The 21,408-nt window shown below is 36.4% G+C and overlaps 1 protein-coding gene and 1 pseudogene across 1 annotated transcript in view; one reads left to right on the top strand and one right to left on the bottom strand.

Annotated features, from left to right (window-relative positions):
• Positions 1-21,408, top strand: part of Ccdc81 (coiled-coil domain containing 81) — a 57,015-nt gene that overhangs the window by 31,881 nt on the left and 3,726 nt on the right. Inside the window, exons 5-13 of the mRNA XM_003468578.5 lie at positions 375-454; positions 4,638-4,753; positions 6,221-6,344; positions 8,860-8,953; positions 9,363-9,509; positions 10,265-10,369; positions 13,867-14,039; positions 15,252-15,330; positions 15,552-15,772. Coding sequence (XP_003468626.2) covers positions 375-454; positions 4,638-4,753; positions 6,221-6,344; positions 8,860-8,953; positions 9,363-9,509; positions 10,265-10,369; positions 13,867-14,039; positions 15,252-15,330; positions 15,552-15,772 — 1,139 coding nt within the window. The remainder of the gene's footprint in view (positions 1-374; positions 455-4,637; positions 4,754-6,220; positions 6,345-8,859; positions 8,954-9,362; positions 9,510-10,264; positions 10,370-13,866; positions 14,040-15,251; positions 15,331-15,551; positions 15,773-21,408) is intronic.
• Positions 2,561-2,661, bottom strand: LOC111756401 (U6 spliceosomal RNA; annotated as a pseudogene).

Here is a 21,408-nt window from a genome sequence, read left to right as displayed (position 1 = left end):
TGATTCCAAAGGTTTTCACTTAATTTCCTAATTTTAGAATCAGTAGGGTCAAGAGAGGAATCACTCAGTTTGCTCATTGCCCTAATAGTTTTAAGAAGTACATTTTCTGTCCAAACATGTCTGAAAGAAGTTGTCAATTCTGAAGACAGTTTCCAAAGAGGAGATGTTTTGAGAAAAGGCAGCATCAGTGGAATTGCTATGCAACCAGCCAGGGTGACTATTTTGATGAATGGATTATTTTCCTCGCTGAATTTTGGACAAAACTAAACATATTACATATCCTGGTAACCTTGCCTCAGATACAGCCGATAGTTTCTGATTCGTCTATCCTGGGTCACAGCTGAGGTGTAACCTTTTCTATCTCTGTCTTTCAGAGGCCTGGCACTGTGGACTCCATTGTGTCTTCCAGAGGCGCCTCTGGGAAGCGGCCTTGTAGTATACTTGCATTTCCAAGGTGAGGGCTTTGTTTTGTGGTGTTCTCTACAGACCAGTTCTCTTTGCTTATCTGCTGATCTGATCCTGGGCTTTCTCAGCCTTCTGTAGGTAGTCATGGCCATTTAATACATTTCTCTTTCTCTCCAGTCTCTCACCAGCAAAGAAGAGTTTACTGTGTTATGTGTAGTTTTTACAGTTAAATAAAATGGTTCTTCAGAATATTTCTTTTGAAATCTACTCTTGACCCCCTAGAAATTCTGATACTATACTAATACTTAGTCTCTGCAATGCAAGTAAGACTTTTGTTATCTACTGGGCTTTCCTCTATGTCCTCTTCTCTAGCTTCTTTCTCTTCCTGCATCTAGCCCACTTCTTTTTTTTTTTTTTTTTGTCTTTTTCGTTTTTATCGGTACCAGGGATCAAACTCACGACTGCCTGCTTACAAGGCAGGCGCTTATGCCGCTGAGCTAAATCCCCAGCCCCCATCTAGCCCACTTCTTATCTGGACTTTTGATTTTTACTACTAAAGAGGTTAAAAACATAAGATAGAGTAGGAAACAGATTTATCTTCAACAGTACAGTGAATGTTCCTAAAGGCTATTTGACAAAAATGTTAATAATGATAATTATTAAATGTTAATAATGTTCCTGTTGACAAAAATGATAATGATAAAATAATAATGATAATATTAATTATTGTATAGCATTTACTAGATACCACTTACTATTAAGCATTTTTCAATATTATTATATTTAATATTCACTACAACATTTTAAGATTTGTTATTTTCTCCATTTTATGGAGATAGAAATTAATTTTAATCCTTCCGTTTTTAAATGAGTGAAGCAATATGATGCACTACTGAGAATGATGGACGTGGAGTCAGGAGGCTTGACTTTGATTTCCAGACTGGCTGTCACCTGCTCATTGGATGCTTTTAATTATGTTCTTAATCTGAATTGCAGTACTAGCAACCACTGCATATTTTGGATAAAGGAAAGTTGGAGAGTAACAGTGAACTTCCCAGAGAAGTATTTTCTCATGTATTTAGAGTCTATCCTCTTGTGTCTGTTGGTTTGGAACATGGCATATACTTCAGAAGATTTAGAGCAAAGGAAAGAATAAGCTTTAAAGATTCATTAGTCCCACCCCTCAACTTTAGTTTTCCTATATTTGTTAGTACATATTTATTTTACAAAATGTTGGGTTTCACTGTGGTATTTTTATACATGAATATATTTATCTTACCACTACCCTCCCTGACCTCCCCTCTTTAACATCCCCTGACCCCTTCCTCTTGTCTGTCTTTGCGTCTACTTTCATGTCATCATTTTGAGATTCTACATAGTAAGGAAAACATGCTACACTTGTCTGAAGATGGCTTATTTGACTTAGCGTAATGATCTCCAGTTCCATCCATTTTCCTAAAAATGGCATGATTTTGTTCTTTCTGAGTAAATAATGCATATATCTTTGTCTCTCTGTCTTCTGTCTATTAACCTATGTATATCACATTTTCTTTATCCTGTTATCCATTGCAGGCACTTAGGCTAATTCTATTTTTTGGTTATCATGAATGGTGCCACAGTAAACATGGGAATGCATGTGTGTCCCTACATCCTTCTGACTTTGACTTCTTTAGATCATATGGTGATTCTACTTTTAATTTTTTGAGGAACATCCATACTGATTTCCATAGTAGCTGTACTAATTTACATTCACACCAACAATATAAAAGGAATCCTTTCCTTATCGTGTCCTTGTCAGTATTTATTGTTTTTATATCCTCTATAGCCATTCTGATTGGGATGAGGTGAAATTTCAGCGTAGTTTTGATTCACATTACCAGTTTAGTTTTGAGTTGCGTTAGCCAGATGGTTAAAAATGTTGACATTTTATCATAAAATTATTGATCATTTGTATTTATTCTTTTGAGAAGTGTCTGTTAAATCCATTTGCTCAGTTTTTGGTTGGACTACTTGATTTTTATGGTTCTTTTTGAGCTCTTTATATATTCTTAATATTAACGATTTATTGGAAGAGTAACTGATAGATTTTTTTGCCCATTCTGTAAGTTGTCTCTTCACATGTTATTTCCTGTGTTGTGTAAAAACTTATTTTTTTTAAAATATGGAACGGTTTCACGACTCATGTCATCCTTGCGCAGGGGCCATACTAATCTTCTCTGTATCGTTCCAACAAAACGTTTTAGTTTGATGCAATCCCATTTTTCAATTCTTGGTATTATTTCCTGAGCTACTGAAACCCTATTCAGGAAGTCGCTACCTGTACATATGGCTTCAAGTGTTTCTTTGTTTTCTTATAATAGCAGTTTCAAAGTTTCAAGTATTGTATTTAGGTCTTTGATCCATTTTGAGCTGACTTTTTTATTTTAAAGGAAGTAAAACAGAACAGTAAATAAATATAACGAAGCAGTAACAGAACAGTAGGAAATTCACAGTCATTACTATATTACATACTGTTATCCTCTAAACAGTTAACTAGACCTCTGGCCCCAGGCCTGCAAAGAAAATCAAGTAACTTACATATCACGTTACTTCCCTATTTCAGTTACTTCAGTTATTCTTGTCTTAGCTTGGGTCACAATCCTGTTGCTTACCGGTGGTGGTGGGGTTGGGGAGGCAGAAGCGATTTCTCTGCTGTTTCTCCCGGGCCAGTAGGGCCTGTACAGGCATTAAGGGAGGCTGCACAGCTTCGCTGCTGCATTTCTCGAGCTGACAGGGCCTCCCCTCGCACACAAGAAGGCTGCGTGGTTTCCTTGCTGCTGGGCCTCTCTGGTGCATGCGAGGGGGCGCTGCATCACTTCCGGTTTTCCCAGGTGGCTGGCAGGGCTTCTGCCTGGTGCACAAGCAGTCGGGGGCAGACTGCTTCTTTGCTACTGCTCCCCAGGCAGGACTTCTGTGGGTGCACAGGGTGTGGGGGTTGTACTGCTTCCTTACTATTTCCATCCGGCAGGTTTACCAGGTTTTTTATTTTTATTTTTGCTGAATTCCTGAATTATCTCTCTCCATGGGCTTCAAGTCTCTGTTAGATCCTTCCTTTGTCCGTGGGACTCACTTCTCTCTTCCTTCTCTTCCTTATGTTGCTTTATTCTAGGGTCTAAACACCAAAACTTGGGGAGGTTCTTTCTCTGTTGCTCACCACTCTGCCAATTTCAGGAAGTCCTGAGCTGATTTTTGTAAAGAGCCAGAAATAGTTTTACTCTTCTGCAGATAAATGATTTATTAAAGATGCTATTGTTTTGTAGTGTAGCATCAGATGGTGTAGCTTCATGAAATTATTTTTGTATTCTCTAGTCTATTCCATTGATTTGTCTCTGTTTTTGTGCCAGTAGCATGCTGTTTTTGTTATTATAGCTCTATAATATACTTTGAAGTGTTGTGATATCTCCAGTGTTTGTTTTATGCTTAAAATTGGTTGGTTATTATGGTTCTTTTATGTTTCCATATTAAATTTTATGATTTTTAAGAATCCTCTCAACTTGTGGGGTCCCTCATTGCTCCAGTGGTATTTCCATTGCACCATCTTGCCCTTCTCATGAAAAAAAAACAAAACAAAAAACAAATAAAACAAAACAAAAACAAAAACCACTGGATTAAAAAAGTTTTAAATTTGTTTTAGAACAGACATTTGACTATCCCCTTTGCCATATTTTGCATGAAGCATTCTAGGAAAGAAAGAATTGCAGAGATGAAAGCTTCTATCAATTTGCTCCATAGTCTATATATCTGAGAACAAAGGAAATCTACAAGTATACACAGCGGTTGAATATCACCTCCCCAAATTGTACCTCTGCAGGTCCTTCACTTTTGTCTGGGAAGAGCATGAGAAGTGGAGTCGAGAAAAAAGGAGAGAAACAGGACCCCTATAGCATTTGGCTACATAACACAAGGGACATAGAAACATTCAAACTGGAACCAAAACCAAAAAGTTAAATAGAGGTCATCAAAGCAGTTTGTTTCTGTAAAACCACAGTATAGTGGTACAGTGTCTTAGTTGGTTTCCAGACTGGGCCAAAAAGAGTGAACCCTTGGTAACTGCCTGGAATGTGCCTCCCTCTACAGGAAGTAGACTTATTTCAGAATCAGCAAGCTGGCTGGGTTGCTTTCTAGAACTGAGAGTTCACACAGCCATGTGTTCAGGTCTAGTGCAATAGAAAAACATTTTGATTTGTTACTAGGATTGAGCTCAAAGATGTGGATAACAAACCACCCTTGAAGACCATTGCGGAAGAAGGTGAAGGGAACATACATGGGAAGTTGAAAGACCACTCAGAAAAAGAAGAAGGCATCAGAGGTAGGCCAATGGTTTCGAGTTTCAGTAATCTGTCACTCTTTATTGTTCATGTACCCAGCCATATTTCTTAGCAACTCACAGGATCAAAGTAAATAAAGTTGGATTATAAATAGTCATTGTATTCTCTTTTGTGGCAAATGTCTTCTATTTATGAAATCCTGTACTTCAATTTAACCACTTTATGAGTCTTAGGTCCTGTGATTCTCAGGCTCTTAGGCTATTGATAATCTCTTTATTGGCTACCCACTGATTAAAAAGGTAAAAACTCAGATGCCTATAGAGTCTAGGTCTATGAAGTATTAGGAAATAGGTCTATACAAGATGTTAGGGAATTGTGTTAGCTTAAGTAACATTTTTTAATGAAAATGAAGTGAAAAGTTTTATACTTTTGATGTCTGTAGAAGATAGCTGGAATCTCCTGTGTCTGCATTTAAATCTTTTGTGATAAGTGGTTTTGACTGGAGTCTGGAATCTGAGAACTCTGAAGACGTTTTGGAAGGGTCCAACTGATGCCCAGAGGTTGCCAGGCCATACTTTGAAGGCTATTATTCTAGTAGTGGATGTGTGGTCCGAGTGGCATCAAATCTAATTTTTTAAGAAATGCTGACTTTGATATGAAACTGATGGATTATGAACAAAAAAACCTGTGACCCCCCCCTTTCCCTCACCAAAAAACCCACTTCAATGAGTCAATGTTAGCTTGTAGGTCTCAGTTTTTGGATATGTGTATTTATGAAGTTTCATTTCTTTAGTTACTTTTCTGGACAAACTTCTTCTTTGGAGAGAATTTGTTTATGTTCTGACATGGTTTGCTCTTTCTCATTTTTTTTTTTTTGTATCGGGGATCGAACTCACCACCTCTAGCCTGCCACTAAGCGAAATCCCCGGCCCTCCTCTTCCTCGCCTTCATCTTTTTCTCCACCCTGACCTGCTTGTTCTTGTCTTTTAGTCTCAATTCTGCTCACCTTTTAACAACCCTTCCACATTTGACTTTCTCCATGAAGACTTCTTTTATCACTGGATTCTGAAGTGGGTTTTCTTTTTTTCTCAACTGTCAGACCCTTAAAGAATGTGCTACTGTTTGGGGACTTAAACTTGTGGCATCACTGCCCTAAGACTACTTATACAGTATACCTAAAGCGCTTGGTTCTGTTGGCATGTAATAAGGCATCTACAAGTGGGGCCTCTAATCTTTTTATATTTGTTTTTTTCTCTGCATCTATTGAAATATATTTACAATAAATATTTGACCCTTTATTTCCTCTAAATGCCTACCACAGTGCTCTTTAGACATATGCGTCAGAGTTATTTTTAAAAATAACACGAGGGACAACTATTTAAAGATAACATAGTGCATCTTATGCGAAAATTTACCTTCATAAGAATTATGTTAGCTATATTAAGTAACAACTATGCATTTAGTGGTTTGAAAGTTACAAGTGACCTGCACTGTTTTTTATTCTACAGAAATCTCATCATCTAAGAGACTTCAAGATAAACAAACCATCTCCCCTGCCAAAGTGACAAATGTCAGCTTGCTGGACAAAGTTGAACAAAGCGGCAATGGTGGGAAGAAGATGAGCCTGGAGAGGTAGTGCACTCACCTTTTTTGTTGTTGTTGTTGTACTTCAAAAATGATTTTGAGATACTTATTGATGCAGTGAATTTTAGTGGTTGCTCATTTGTTCCTTTATCTGGTATGATTGAAAGCGTTCTGTGTGCTAGGTGATGGGGTTAATAGAAATAACTAAGATTCACAATGTAGTGGGATAATCAGATAAATCAAAAGTGATATATTGTGGCTTGGTGGGATAAATGTTATGACAGAAGAAGAAACAAAATATCTTGAAGGACAGAACGCCCAACTTTCTCTGTAGATTTGGTGAACTACTTGTCAACTTTGCAAAAGTTTTGTTTCTTGAGTGCTTAGATACTGTGATGTCACATAGTTTCATGTTTCTATCAAATGGAAAATAAATCTACCAAATATCTGGCACTCCATTAGTTCTCAGTAAAAACTCTTTGAATTCATGAATTTATTACAATTTATCATAGCTTGTCTTTTTTCTGTGATGCTGTATGAAGAAATTTCTATTTTATCTTCTTGAATAGCATAATTAAAAATTCTACACAAGTATTTATTGAGCACTTCTGTAACTTGCATTGTGTGGTCAATTTTAAATTTATTAATGTATCACAGAACAACTACCATATGTAAAATTTTTGTACTTTACAAGTTACTAAAATCACATTCAAACCCCAGGTATGGTTTTTTCCTTATTTTGTGATAATCTCACTTTTTAAAGAAAGATAAATTAGAATTAAATGATAATTAGAATTAAAAGATAAATTAGAATTCAAAGTGATGGAGATTTTCCTATAGTTTCAAATATTCCAAATCATTAACAAATTTTTATTTAATCTCCGTGAAAGATTAAACCTTTTGTGCAATCATATAGGTTGAATATTTAGAAATGGTTTCTAGTTTTTTTATAATGTTGTAAAAAATATAATTACACATTTACACATCTGAATATTCCATAGGATAAAATTCCTAAAGTTAAATATTAAAGTTAATTATAAGTTCATTTTTCATGCCTTTTGCCAGTTATCTTCAGAAAGATTTTACAAATTACCCTCCCAGTCATAGTAATCAGAGAGAGACTTCTGTTTTTTTAAAAATAATTTTGTCATACTGGGCATTGTACCTTAAATTTTTTTTCTATCCTAATAGGTATAATAAAGTCTTTTTTTTGTTTTATTTTTTACTTGTTTGATTTCAGGTGATTTTATAATGATTTTTAAATGCTTCCTAGTAATATGAGTTCTTTTAGAAATTTCCCATTTAAACTCTGTGTCCTTTTTCTACTTTGCTTGCTTATGAAAAAGTTGGGCTTCTTATTAAAAAAAAAACCTTATAGACCATTTGTATGAATAGCTTTCTGGTATATATTCTTTAAACATTTTCCCTATTCTTTCTTTAATTTTAGTTTTATTCCTGAGTGATTTGATACAAAGAAGTGTAAAACATATTCCGTATAATTAACTAATCTAAGTACATACTCAAATACAATGTTTGAAGATGTCAGCTCATGATTACATTTTAATTTTGAGAAAAATATTCTTCTAAAGGAGTCAAGAATAACTTGGATAGAATGTAATGCTGTGAGGGAAGAGGCATAATAAAATGTAAAGATTTGGGAAACTTTAAATCAAGTCAGTAATCAAGAAGTTATACTAACGTTTCTCAGAGGATCTTAAACATCATCTCAAAGAGTGTAATTGAGAATGTATAGATTGGGCTCTGAATTATATTCCCCCTCTTCTATGGAAGCATGTGTTTACTTTTCTTTGTTTTATACAATGGGAGTAAGATTTGTTTAAACTAAGAGGGGTGAGCCTTTCCTTCTTAATAGTTGAGTATAACTCATTTCTATGAGGACAGGGATTTTGTATTTGTGTGTGTCTATGGATATGGGTATTGTTTGTACTGCATTTCTTAGAATGTTGGAAGTGATAAGTACTTAATGTATTTCTGAAGAATGAATAAATTTTATTCCCATTTTACAAAATTGGTAGCTAAGACTTTGCAAAATTACACATGTTGATCTGGGTGTGGTGGTACATGCCTGCACTTGAGAGGCTGAGGCAGAAGGATTGTTGCAAGTTTGAGACCAGCCTGGGCTATAAAGTGAGCTCAAGGCTACCCCGAGCTACATAGTGAGACCCTGTTTCTTTTTTTTTTTTTTTTTTTTTTTGTCTTTTTCCTTTTTTTTATCGGTACCGGGGATCGAACTCACAACTGCCTGCTTGCAAAGCAGGTGCTTATGCCGCTGAGCTAAATCCCCAGCCCCGAGACCCTGTTTCAAAAAGAATAAAAAATAAAAAAGTACACATGTTGTTGACTGTCAGTCACCTAGTAGGCAACAAAGTTGGAATTCAGACCCAGATATATTTGATGCAAAGTACAAGTTCTTAACTTTGATAGCTGTTATGTAGAAAGACATGGATATTTTAGCTTATATTTATATATACTTCTGAAATTAGCATTTCCCTAGAGACCACTTGTCTTAAAAATTAATTAATGTTTCATTGTTTTTATATAGATTATCACCTCCAGGTTGTCTGAATATTGACAGTGAAACAAAGCCCAGATCGTCTGCACCACTTGCTTGCCATGATCATAATAAGGCAGGACAGGTATAGTCTCTTCAAATAAAGGCCATTTAGAACTTTCTTTTGACTTCTGTTTCTCAAAGATAATTTTGGAAATCACTATTATTTTTAGAGTATTTGAGAAAGGGTCAAGTATTCCACACCCCAACTTGAATTGTGACAAATGTATCTACTGATCAAGATCTACTAGTTAACTGACATAGGATTGGGGAATCCCTTCTAATTTTCAGATGCTGTTTTCCATTCTGATTGAGAGTTTAGTGAATCCTTTTGATTATATGTGAGAGTCATTCAGTAGATCTCATTTTGCTGTCACAATATATTTTTCTATTAAGTATTGACACACTTGACTTTTGGAGAACTTGTGAAGACAATGTGAGGGCTAAAGAGTTAAAGTATAAAAATTAATTTGTCCTGAAATTTGGGATTGTAGGAAATGTGTTATGTATGTTTGCAACGAGCACAGAGAAATTTCCCATTGTACCATGGTGAAGAGTGGAGGAAGAGAGACATAGAAGATGAACAACTTCTACAACAGTATCAAATGTTGAAAGATCAGGAGGCCTTTGTCAAGCACCAGGTAGTCCAAATCTTAAATTAAAGAATTTTTAGTATGAGGAAGAGGAACGTGATTATCAAAATCTACTTTAAAGTGTTCCATCATGCTGGGTGTGGTGATACTCTGTAGACTGAGGCAGGATACCTCTGAATTTCAGGCCAGCCAGGGCTACATATTGGCACCCTGTCTCAAAAACAAACAACAAAAAACCAAAATGAGATATTCCATCAAATGTCTATATTATCTAATCATTTATATGCTTTTGACTTAAACTCAGGTTGTGTCCAAGTTTTCACTAACTATAACCCACTTTGGAATAAATATTCATGTGGTTCCATGTTTGCTCATACTGCTGATTTTTTTCTCTACAAAGGACTGAATTTCAAAGGTGAAATTGCTGAATTTGTACTGGTTAATTTTTTATTTTTGATAAAATAATAATCTGGTCAAAGTTTTTATCTTTTAAATTCATAGCTTATCACAAGCAAGCAAAGACAGAATAGCATCTTTATGTTTGCTCTATGCAGATTTCTGTGGTCTCTAATAACTGATCCAACTGCTCTTTCCTGCATTTATAATGAAAACTTCCATTCCTTAAGACCACTGCCTAATGTCCAAGAACAGAAAATAAAAACCCTCGCCTAATCCACTTAAATCTTTTAAGGCATCAAAAGTAGCACTGCCTTCAAACAGGTTTCTTAGTTGGACTATGTTAATGTTATAAAATTAAAAAATTTAAAGACTGTATTTCACTTTTAAAAATTATTTTACAACAGATGAAAATTTTGGCAACTAGAGAACAGAATCAGAAAAATGCTGCATATAATCTTGGAGTCGCTGAAGCTATAAGAAATCACAAACACGAGAAACCGGAATTTTATGTAAGAGTCCTTTTAAAACTTCTGTTGCTAACAGCTGCTGTTTTTGTAGCCACCTCATCTGCATTATTTCAATGACTTAAAAGTTGTGTCAGATTTTGAATTATAAAGTTGAAAAGTGGGTTTTGCAAAGAGAAGCTTTCTTCTAGGGCAGCTGCTGCCCAGCGTCTGCCTCCGCACCACAGCACTCACAGGTAGCACCTGTTAGTCTCCGCAGCTCCAGTTTGTTACAGTCATTCTCAACCAGGACCTGGGCAGATGGTGGAGGGCAGAGTACTGAAGTTCAACTCTAGGAGCTACAGAGAGAAACAGCAGCATTTCTGTCACTGTGAGCACGCTAGAACTTCAGACTCTAAGGTGAACCATGTTGAAATAAGAAGCTGAAGATCCTCAAATGACTTAAATGTGCATTAAGTTTTGAGAAGCTCAGCTTCAGATGGAAGTGAGTCACCCACCTGCTGCACTGATCAAATACTTTCAACCATGTGCTTCATTTGATTTCTTCCTGAATTCTCTTCATATACCACTATCTAGGTAGTTTGACAGTCTACATATAAATAAGATACATTTTTCTATATCATCAAATATGTATTAAATTGCTCTGGACTAGGAATACAAATTTTCTCTGCTAAAGAGCTCTTAGTCTAGATGGAGAGAGAAGCCTGAAAGAGACAAGAGTGTGAGACGTTAACAGCTATGAAATATCTTTGAAGAAGACACTGTGTGAGCAAAGAGGAGAGTCACTTAAGACAAAAAATTTGGAAAAACTTCTTAGCATACAAGAGATAGGTAAATCCAAGTATAGTGGCAAACATCTGTAATCACAGCATTTTGGGAAGCTGAAGTAAGAGGATAGCAAGTTTGAGTTCAGCCTTGGCAATGTAGTGACTTAGTGAGAGCCGGTGTCAAAATTAAGAAATTTAAGAGGGCTGGAGATGTAACCAAGGTTGGTCTTAAACTTGTGATCCTCCTGCCTCAGCCTCCAGTGTGCTGGGATTACAGGCATGCACCACCATGCCCAAACCTAGACAATTTAAAAAGACCAAAAGTCCTGGGTTCAATATCTAGCACCACACACACACACACACACACACACACACACACACACATTAGTAAGTGGGAAGAGGGAGAAAGAGTATTCCAGGGAGGAAGGAAGGGAACACTGGGTCTTTGACATTTAGCTTACACATAAGCTTATACATAAAATCCAGATTTTACTATTACTATCCATTTTGTAGCTCCTCTTTGGTGTATCTAAATAAATTTTTTTGTTGAGGAAAGGTTAACTTTGTAGTTCAGGCTGACTTGAACTCACTGTGTAGCCCAGGTAGCTACACAGAGAGCTTGTGGCACTCTTCCTGCCACGGCCTCCTGAGTGCTGGAGTTATAGGTATGCACCACCATGCCCAGACTCAGACATTTTAAATTTAAAAAGACCAAAACAGAGCCTTTGGTTGCCTTCTCATCCTTTTCTTTCTTGTCTTCCTGTGTTAGTGAGTGGCAGCACCTTCCAGCCAGTTGCACAGAACTGAATCTTGGAGTGGTCTCTAATTCCTGTTTCTCTGTCCCTCACATCCAACCATCTCCAAGTTGCCTTCACCTGCCAACCCAATTTCTGTTCTGATCTCATCTTTAGTGTTACCTAGACCAAGGCATGAAGCTCAACTTTTGCAGTACTTCCCCTGTTAGACTCATTACTTACACTCTGATTCTCCTGCAATCTACTGCTATATGGCAAAATTAACTTGAAATATTCTTTTTTTTGTAATTGCTATTTTAAAGAGAAAAAAATCAAACAAAATAAAACAGAATAAAGCCAACAAAAACAAAACAGTGTGACACAGGATTTCAAAAAAAGATAATAGAAAATCAACAATGGTTACCATAATATACCTCCTGTTGTCTTCAAAATAGCTGCCAATACCTTCAGACATAGTAAAATCAAGCAAAAGCAAAACAGAATAGAAATGTTAAAACCAAAACAATGAATACAATACAGGACTTCAAAACAAGATAATAGTAAATACAAAATGGCTACCATACTATATCTTGTTATCTTTGAAGTAGCTGCCCATGCCATCAGATACAATAAAATCAAGCAAGACAAAACAGAATAAAACCTAAACAAATAAAACAATGAAAATGATAGAGAACTTCAAAACAAGATAATAGGGAATTAACAATGACTACTACCTTCAGTAGGTAGTACTAAAGGACTACTACTTCAGGAGAGGATCCTCCATAGATGCTATATTATATATTGTTATCCTTTAAATAGATGATCAGACTACAGCTTTAGGCCTGCAAAATAGTGAAATACTAAGCACTACAAGCATTAAGTTGTATTTTACCTCAATAGGTATCCTCTCAGATTGTGTTTCTCTGGATCAGCTGGTCACTTATGTGGGGGCGGGGGGCAGGTGTTGGCTCTTCTTGTCTCTCAGCCAGAAGGGGCTAGTGTTTGGTTCTCCTCCCAGTGGCCCACTCATGGCGCCGACTTGCAAGAAGGTCTTGGCTTTTTGTTTGAGCTTGAAATATTCTTACCAAAACCTGCCACTAGCTTGTATAATTCCTCCAAAAGCATCCCCCTGAATTTCAATGAAGTCCAAACTCTTGGCTTTGCCCTAAATGATCCTACCTGATTGCCCCTGCCTTTCTCTTCAAGCTCATCAACTTCTTGCTCATTGTGTGTCAGTCCCGTTGTCTCCTTTATGCTCACTGATTATGCCTGGCTTTTTCCATCTAGCATCTTTGCCCTTGCTGCTCCTTCAGGATGGAACTCAGGGCTCCCTGGTTTGTACAGCAGAGATGATTTAGTCTTCTACATGGAAAGCCTTTCCTTATAACCAGTCAATTTAGTTCTTTTTTTCCCAGTCACTTGTCATAAGGGCTTCATAGCATTTGTCATTCCTTTAAATGGTCTTATGTGTTGTATACTTGTTCATTGTCTGTCTCCTGCTCCAGATTGCAAGTTAGATGAAAATGAAGATCTCTGACTTTGGTCATTGTTGAATTACTGGTGTCTAGAATAATCAACCCCACCATAGATATTCAGTGCTTTCTCTTTCTACTTTCTTTGTATTCTTGTTCATACTTTTGTACATACTCAGAACTTCTTTTGTCCATCTGAAAGTTGTAAGTGCTACTCAGGACTTACTGCATTAAATCCTTTTAAATGGAATCTTTGTCTTAGAAATGGGGTTCAGCTTCATCTTTGAGCATCCCCATATTATTCTTTGGGTTAGCTCAACCTAATAGGCAAATATTAGAAATACTTCCTGATTTATCTTTTGAATTATTGATCTTTATTATTAATCCATTTTTTGAATGCCCATAACGATGGAACATGATAAGTTTTCTTCAAGTTTTTGTTCCTTGAATGTTTCTAGGTAACATATAAATTTCATGCAAAAATTGAAAAATTTCACTCTTTGGCATAAATGGATTAACTTTACTTTTTGACATTCTACAACAAATGAATTACTTCTCTTTTATTCTAGAAATCTTTTCTATTCTGTAAACGGCCACTTAGTCCTGAGATTAATGCTCTTAGGCAAGAGGAATATTCCCAAAGTCTCCTGAAACAAATGGATTACAGACGGGAAAAGGAAATAATGCAAAGACGAAACAGAGAGTTGATGGACCGCCTAGAACAAGTGCAACTCACAGAGGAGTAAGTCTAGTCAGACATGCTCTGAAAAATGGTTTCAGAATTTTTGTGTGAAGTTAGTTTCTATGTAGGATTGAATACTAATAGGATTGAATACTAATAGGATTGAATACTAATTCATTAACATCACTGTAACCAGTTGAACAAACTAATGCAGTTAGTAGCCAGTACCACAAAGGAACTTTTCATTAGAAAAATGAAAAAGCTATCATTTTTATAACTAGAATAATGATTGCTAAGCTACAATTATAATTATAGACTGTCATTTTGCATTGTTTTGCGATCTCCAATACTGGTAAATGGAAGAGGGAACTTGTCTTGAGAAGACCTCATGCCCAGCTATTAGATGCTCAGGCAACCTCATGGCAAAGCTGAGGTTTCATTACAAGTAGACAAAGTATCGTATAGAACCTGAGAGCAGAAATGTAAAGGAAACTCAGGAAAGACTGGAACCGGGGACTAAAAAGACTAGGCAGGTAGAGTGGTATTTCTTCTGTTGGACTCATAGCTCCTTAGCTGACATTGCCTCAGATTTGGAGAATGTTAGTCTTGATTCCAGACTTTCAAGAGAGAATCTAATTGTTCTTGACTGAGTTTTCTGAAGCATTGGATAGCATCAGGGCCACGGAGTTCGTATATTCCTATAAGGGGACCATATTCCTACTATTGAAGTCAGGAGGGCAGTTGTGGAGGCTACCATGGTGTGAGAAGAGATTTGACAAATACTAAGCTAGTTTTGTGACCATAAAATGTATACATTCCATTATTCTTATTTAGTAGGTCAAATAGCTTTTCTACAAATTGAACACAATGAATCATCATTTATAACAGGATAGATTACTTTTTTTTTTTTAAAAAAGAACCTTATATGTTTATAAGATGAAATCATGTCTTGTTTTCTTATCTATTTGTTAAAGAATTGGCAGGGGTTGAGCTGGGAGCAGCCTACTGTTTTAGTAGTATTTGGATCTTATGGTCAATCACCTACTTATACCTATCCTATATGTCCTGTGTTCAACACACTATCCACAAGTCTATGGAACTGAGTTACTGTTTCTTTCTTAAGATTAAAGCTCTTAGAATGAAACTGCACTTTTAGTTTAACATCTCATTTCTGTTAATATGAGTATTTGCTGAGTATGCTTTGATGACATTAATCTATATTAATAAGATTCTGTAAAACTGCTCCCACTTTATTCTGTTCTTAAATGCTAGACTTGCTGCACAAAGAGCCAAATATTTAAAAGATAAAATGGAAGAAACACAGTGTTACAAGCGAGCTTTGGATGCACAGGTAAGGGGACAATTATTATGTTTAAAGTGATGGTGTTTCAGTAGCCTTCTGTAAGAACATACATATATTGTAATGTTATTTATACTTTTAGTGTTATGTATTTGGTGGTTTTTGAGCCCATTTTCCTCCCTGTAAGTTACTGACATTTTATATTAAAAATGCTGTGTAAAGTTTATTCTATGATAGAATTATAATCTGCACTATGTGTGTTGCTATTTCAGTTAAAGAATAAGCCCTTCCAGTTGCCCGTATCTGAGCCAGACTCTCTTGAGCCTATCTTCGGTAACGATCTTGATGATCTGAAGGTGGAAAGGCGAACGCGAGAACAGAATAACATGAAGCATCAGCTAGAGGCAGTTGCTAGTCGCAAGAGGAAAGCCATCCTTCAGCAGCTGATGGATCAGAAGCGGGATCTGCAGATGCTTCACAGGACAAAGACAGAGTAAGGATTTCTGTTTTTCTCCTCCTCCCTTTTCTCCTCCTCCTCGTCCCTCCTCCTCTTGTCGTCTTCTCCTTCCTCTTCTTCCTTCTCTTTCTCCTCTATCATTGCTGTCTTGTTTTCCTCTTTCTCCTTTCTTCTCCTCCTTTCCTCTTGCCTCCCCTCTTCCCCTTCTTCTCCTTCTCACCCTTCTAACTTCTCCTCCTCCTCCTTCCCTCCCTTTCTTCCTCACTCCCTCCTTTTCTCCTCAGCAGAGAAGTACAAACAGTACCTAAAGCATTGAGGATTTAATTGTGAAAGACACTGGTCTAAGTTCATTACATGCTTCACCTCCTTTTATCCTTAGCAAATCATAGTATGGAGAAAAAATTACTAAATAATAAATACCTCTTGGTTTTAATTTTCCCTCCAATCCCTTCCCCATATTTTTTTCCTTTATAGTACTGCCTCTTGAAAGAATTGCACACACCATTATCCATTCAAAGTACAACATGAGCCAGAAATACAGTGTCACACAGGTAAAGACTGAGGATGAGACTCAGGCCCTGTCTCTTCTTCCACTAATCTCTCCTTCCATCAGGAGGGTAAGGGTAAAAGTGGTGGAACAGGAAGAGGAATGCTATGCCATATTAGTGTACATACGTTTATTCAAATATCACATATCCAGTTGCTTAAAATGCCCAACTTGTCACCTCACCAACAAGGAAATTTTGGAAGCTCCTGATGGACTCTCAGTTATGCAACAGTTCCGTGGCTCCTTTCCAGCCTTTTCACTGTTCTTGTATCCTGTTCCCACCCCCACCCTAGATTGCCACAGAAACTCATTTCTTCTTTGTAGATGTTCAGTAATTCTCAGATCCTTGATTAGCCAAAAATATCAATGTATCAGGAGTTCCAAAAAGGATTCTGTCCAAAGGAATCCATTCTTTTTAAGAGGCAGATATATTTATAAAAAGGGTTATTTTACTAAAGTTTTTATAAACTTGGGAAGTGGTTAGTGGGATAGTGATTAGATCTGCCAAATGGGTCCAGACAAAAATACATGAACAGAAGGTAAGTTGAAGATGGGGGATCTGGTGATAAGTGTGGGTTTAATAGTTGGTAGAGAGAGTGGAGTACACATGACTTTGGGAGTCAAGACTCATGTAAGAGAGCCTTGCATGTTCCCAGGGCAGTATGCACTTTTAAGTCTATATTTTTGCTAAAATATTGAAATAATTCCATACTTATTGGTAAGAAACAGTTGTCCCAAACCCCACAAGTGCTGCCCAGACTGCTTCATCCTCATCCCTGGCACTATGATTCTGATCTTTCACCTCAAAGATAAATATCCAAAGCCTCCAGCCCAGTTCCAGCATTCATTCTGATTGGTTGGTACAGTTCTCCCATTTTACTAGTTGAGTGCTACTGAGTACATTTCATATCTCTGAAGGCTCTAGTTTCCTTATCAACTGGGGATTATACAAGTGTCTAGCTCTGAGAGGTTGATGGCTAAATTAAATACAGTAGCTCTGTAAATAGTTTAGTGCAGTTCCTGGCTCTATAAGTACTCAGTCAAGAGTAGCAATTGCTATTATAGGAGAAGGAAAATGAAGAGGCTGTTTTTTCTCCCCGGGTTACAATTTGGCATAATCATTGTTAGATCAATTTAAATAGATGGAAATGTTCTTATTTAGGACCCTTCTGAAATCTGACCACAGGTATTTTGTTCAGTTGATCTCAGGAAATAACTCCTATGATTCTGAACATTTTACCTAAAGCAGATGGTGCTGAAAGCTTTTTCAAGAGGAGAAAAAAGTGATTACAGAAAATACAAGGTGGTAGTCGGTTCTCATTTTGTGTAGGGTGGTGATGTGGTGCTGTGAGAAGCTTTTCTTTTTTTTTGCCTTTTTGAGACAGGGTCTCTATGCAGTTCAGGCTGGCCTTGAGCTCACTTTGTAGCCCAGGCTGGTCTCCAACTTGCAACAATCCTCCTGCCTCAACCTCCCGAGAGCTGAGATTGTAGGCGTGAGCCACCACGCATGGCTGAGAAGCTTTTGAAAGGCAGACAGAGCTGTGGGGTGAAGAGTTGGTGATTCCCGAAATGGATGATTGGAGATACTTGTGATGCAACATTACAGCCTTAGCTTTTACTGTGCCACAATTGTGACAGTCTATGAAACTGACTAGTGTTTTCCCCTGAACATACGATTTTATTTTCTAACAGATTCCATGGTTTTTAAACCACGAGGTATACTGTTGGCAGATTATAAAATCCTAAAAGGCTGTGTGGGCATTTTGAGGGTGGGGGAGGAGACGTGTAAAAAGATTATGAAAGCATCAACATGCCTAAGGGAAGGCAGAACTTTCTTACTGCCTTTTTCTTTTTGTCAAAGCACAACTTTGAGATATAATTGACACATAATAAAGTGTATGTACGTAAAGTGTACAAGTTCCTAAATTTTGCTGCATGCAGACACACACTCATGAAAGGTTTACCACAATATAGTGGACATATCTATCCATCTCCCAAAAAAGTTTCCTTGTGCCTCTTTGTAATTCTTTGTATCACCCTTCCCCAAACCCCATGTTCAAGAAACCACTGATCTGCTTTTGCATTACAAATTTGTTTGCATTTCCTCAGGTTTTACCTAAATATAATCCCAGTCAACAGTGTACAGCACTTCTAGTTCCTCCTCATCCTTGTGAACACTTTACATAATATCTTTTCTAAATTTTAGCTTTCTAAGAGGTGTCTGGTGAAATATCACACTTTACATTTCCCTAGTGACGTGTGATATTAAACATCACTTCATGTGCTGTTCTACGTCTGTGCATCTTAGGTTCAGCTTTCTGAAGCATCTGTTTAAACCTTTTCCTAATTTTTCATTGCTTTCTTTCTGTGGGTTTTGAAAGTTCTTTACATATTCTGTGTGCAGATCGTCTATCAGATATATTGTAAAAGCCTAATAATCATGCCTGAGCAGAAGGTATACTACTAATTTTTTTTAAAAAATGTATTTCTTTAGGAAAGGATTCATCTCCTTCTTAGCTTCTGTCTTAGGCAGTCTGACAGCCATGGTGACTGTTTTATGGTGGTTCTACCTGTGAGTTCTCCCACGGTCCAACTTGTGATATTTTGCATTATTGCTGAGATCATTGTAGCTTTTTTCTCGGCTTTTAGATGTTAGCTTCTCCAGTCTTATCTCTTAAACTTGGAGTCAGGAGGGTTAAACTGCCACTTCTAAGATGTATGTCCTGGGCAATAGTATATATAGGATCTCAGAGTCATCTTTTCCTTATATGAAAATAAAGGATAATCACACTTGCCTTACCTATCCTTGCTGTAAGAAAGCTATGCAACTGTGTGTGTTCTCCTGTGGTAGGACTTTTTTTTAGTCTGGGAGGGATCTTTGTTCTGGTTTTATATCCTTTATGAATTACACATGGTTCTATAACCTATAGTAGAGTCTTTTACCTCCTCAACTTTTTCAATTCCCTGCCCTTCTCTGGTTCATGTGAAGATGAGATTTTAGGTGTTCTTACATCAAATACAAAGTTGCTTTCTTTCACAGAGATTAATTTAGTAGATATGTTCTAATATCTTGTAAAAATATTTATATTTACTTTTTTCTTTAAACATTTTTCACTTCGTAAAAAAGCAATTTCTGCTCATTGAAATAAGTTAATTGATGAAGAGATTAATAAACAGGTTAATAATCTCCATCAGGTAATTAATGTTAAAGTTAATTTGTAACTTTCTACATCTCCCCCCATTTTTTAACATATTCAAATAATATGCCCATATATATTTTCCTTCCATTTTTGTAAATGAAAATGAAGTCTATGAGGTCTTATGCATTATTCTGAAACCTTTTAAATAAGTGTACCATTAATATATATTGGATATATATATATTTTCTATAATATATATATATAATATATATGGATATATTGGATATAATATATCCAATATAATATATATGGGTGCGGTATGATTGTTAAATACATGTATACAATGTATAGTGATCAAATCACAGTACTTAGCATCTTCATTTCTTCAAACATTTGTCTTTTGTATGTATTGGAAAACTTTCAACTCTTCAAGTTATTTTGAGATAATGTCATTAGACTGTAGTTACACTTATTGGGATAAAAACAACCAGAACTACTTCGTCCTATTTGTATTTTGGTACATGTCACCCCTTCCTCTCCACCCTTTTTAGTCTCTAGGAAACTATTACAGTTTCTTCTTTGAGGTCAATTGTTGTTCGGCTTCCACAAATGAATGAGAACATTTATATTTGTCTCTCTGTTCCTGACTCATTTCACTTTACACGATGTCCTCTAGTTCCATCTTCGGTGCCATAAATGACAGGATTTCATTCTTTTGTACACTGGAAAATATTTCTTTATATATTTATATCACATTTTATTAGCCTTCAGACAGATATCCGGGTTGCTTCTGCATCTTGGCTATTGTGAAATATTTGGCTTATGTCAAATATTTAAGATTTTGCTCTTGGTTCTCTTGTGTATATATCCAGAAGGAGGAAATTCTGACACAGCATGATTGGATTTTGAGAACAGTATGCTAAGTAAACTAGTCACAAAAAGACAAATATTTTATGAGTCTACTTAACATAAGTTGTCAAGAAATATCAACAGAAATAGGAGAATGATGGTTATCAGGAGTTGAAGAGGGGGAAAGGAGTTGCTGAATGGGTTTTAATTTTTCAAGTTGAAGAGTTCTGAAAATTGTTTGCCCAACAACATGAATACACTTAATACCAAACAACTGTACATTTAGGACTGGTGGTTAATTTTTTTAAGCCACAATTAAAACTGCAAAGAAAAGTATGTATTAAAAAAGTAGTCATCTTTCATCAGTGAGCTCCTTTGATATAATGGGCATTGTGACTTTTTCCATGTTGTTATTTAGTCTTTATAATAATCACACAATAATTGATGACTCAGTTGTTTGTCAGCTGAAAAGGTGGCTATGCTGTTTTAGTAGAAAACGAAGAACCAGTAGAGGATAGTATTGATTTTTATTGGAGGATTCTGGCACCTCGGGGCTGTTGCTAATTCAACACAAAACTCTTCTGTGTAGACTAAGTCAACAGTCACATTTAGTTATGCTCTGGGGTTGTCAATAAGAACTGATGGTAAAAGGTCCATTTTGAAAGGAAATAGGCATGTGTAAATAATCAGAACCAGGCTTATGGTGATTCACAACAGTAGTGATGGTTGTCTGGATACAAGTGATGGAAACAAAACACTAAGGTTAGTGAGACATTGTACTTGGAGAGATTCCACTGCAGTCACTGCTCTCATGACATGAGCTTCAACAAACTCTCAGTTTCCCCCTTAACCTCTTTACAGTATTTTTCCTATTTCCTTTTGTTTAGTCACTTCTATTCCTTTTCCTCTTTCTAGACTTTAATTTGTATGCATATCTACTTTGTCTTGTAATGTACCTAAAGGCTGATTACTGACAGCTGAGAAACTCAAATTAAAGGAAAAAAACATCCAGTATAGGAAATCTATGTGGGATGATTTTTCATATGAATTAAATTAGCTTCTAAGGACATTAATGCCCTTAAAGTTGAGGATGTTCCTTGGAAAGAGGATGCAGTCTTGCTAATTTAACTCACAAT

The sequence above is a fragment of the Cavia porcellus genome, unplaced genomic scaffold, assembly GCF_034190915.1.
Source record: "Cavia porcellus strain 051 isolate PalLab524CR breed Dunkin Hartley unplaced genomic scaffold, mCavPor4.1 scaffold_9, whole genome shotgun sequence".
Taxonomy (NCBI): Eukaryota; Metazoa; Chordata; class Mammalia; order Rodentia; family Caviidae; genus Cavia; species Cavia porcellus.
Note: the sequence above shows the minus strand (reverse complement) of the source record. Positions and strands in the feature narration are given on the sequence as shown.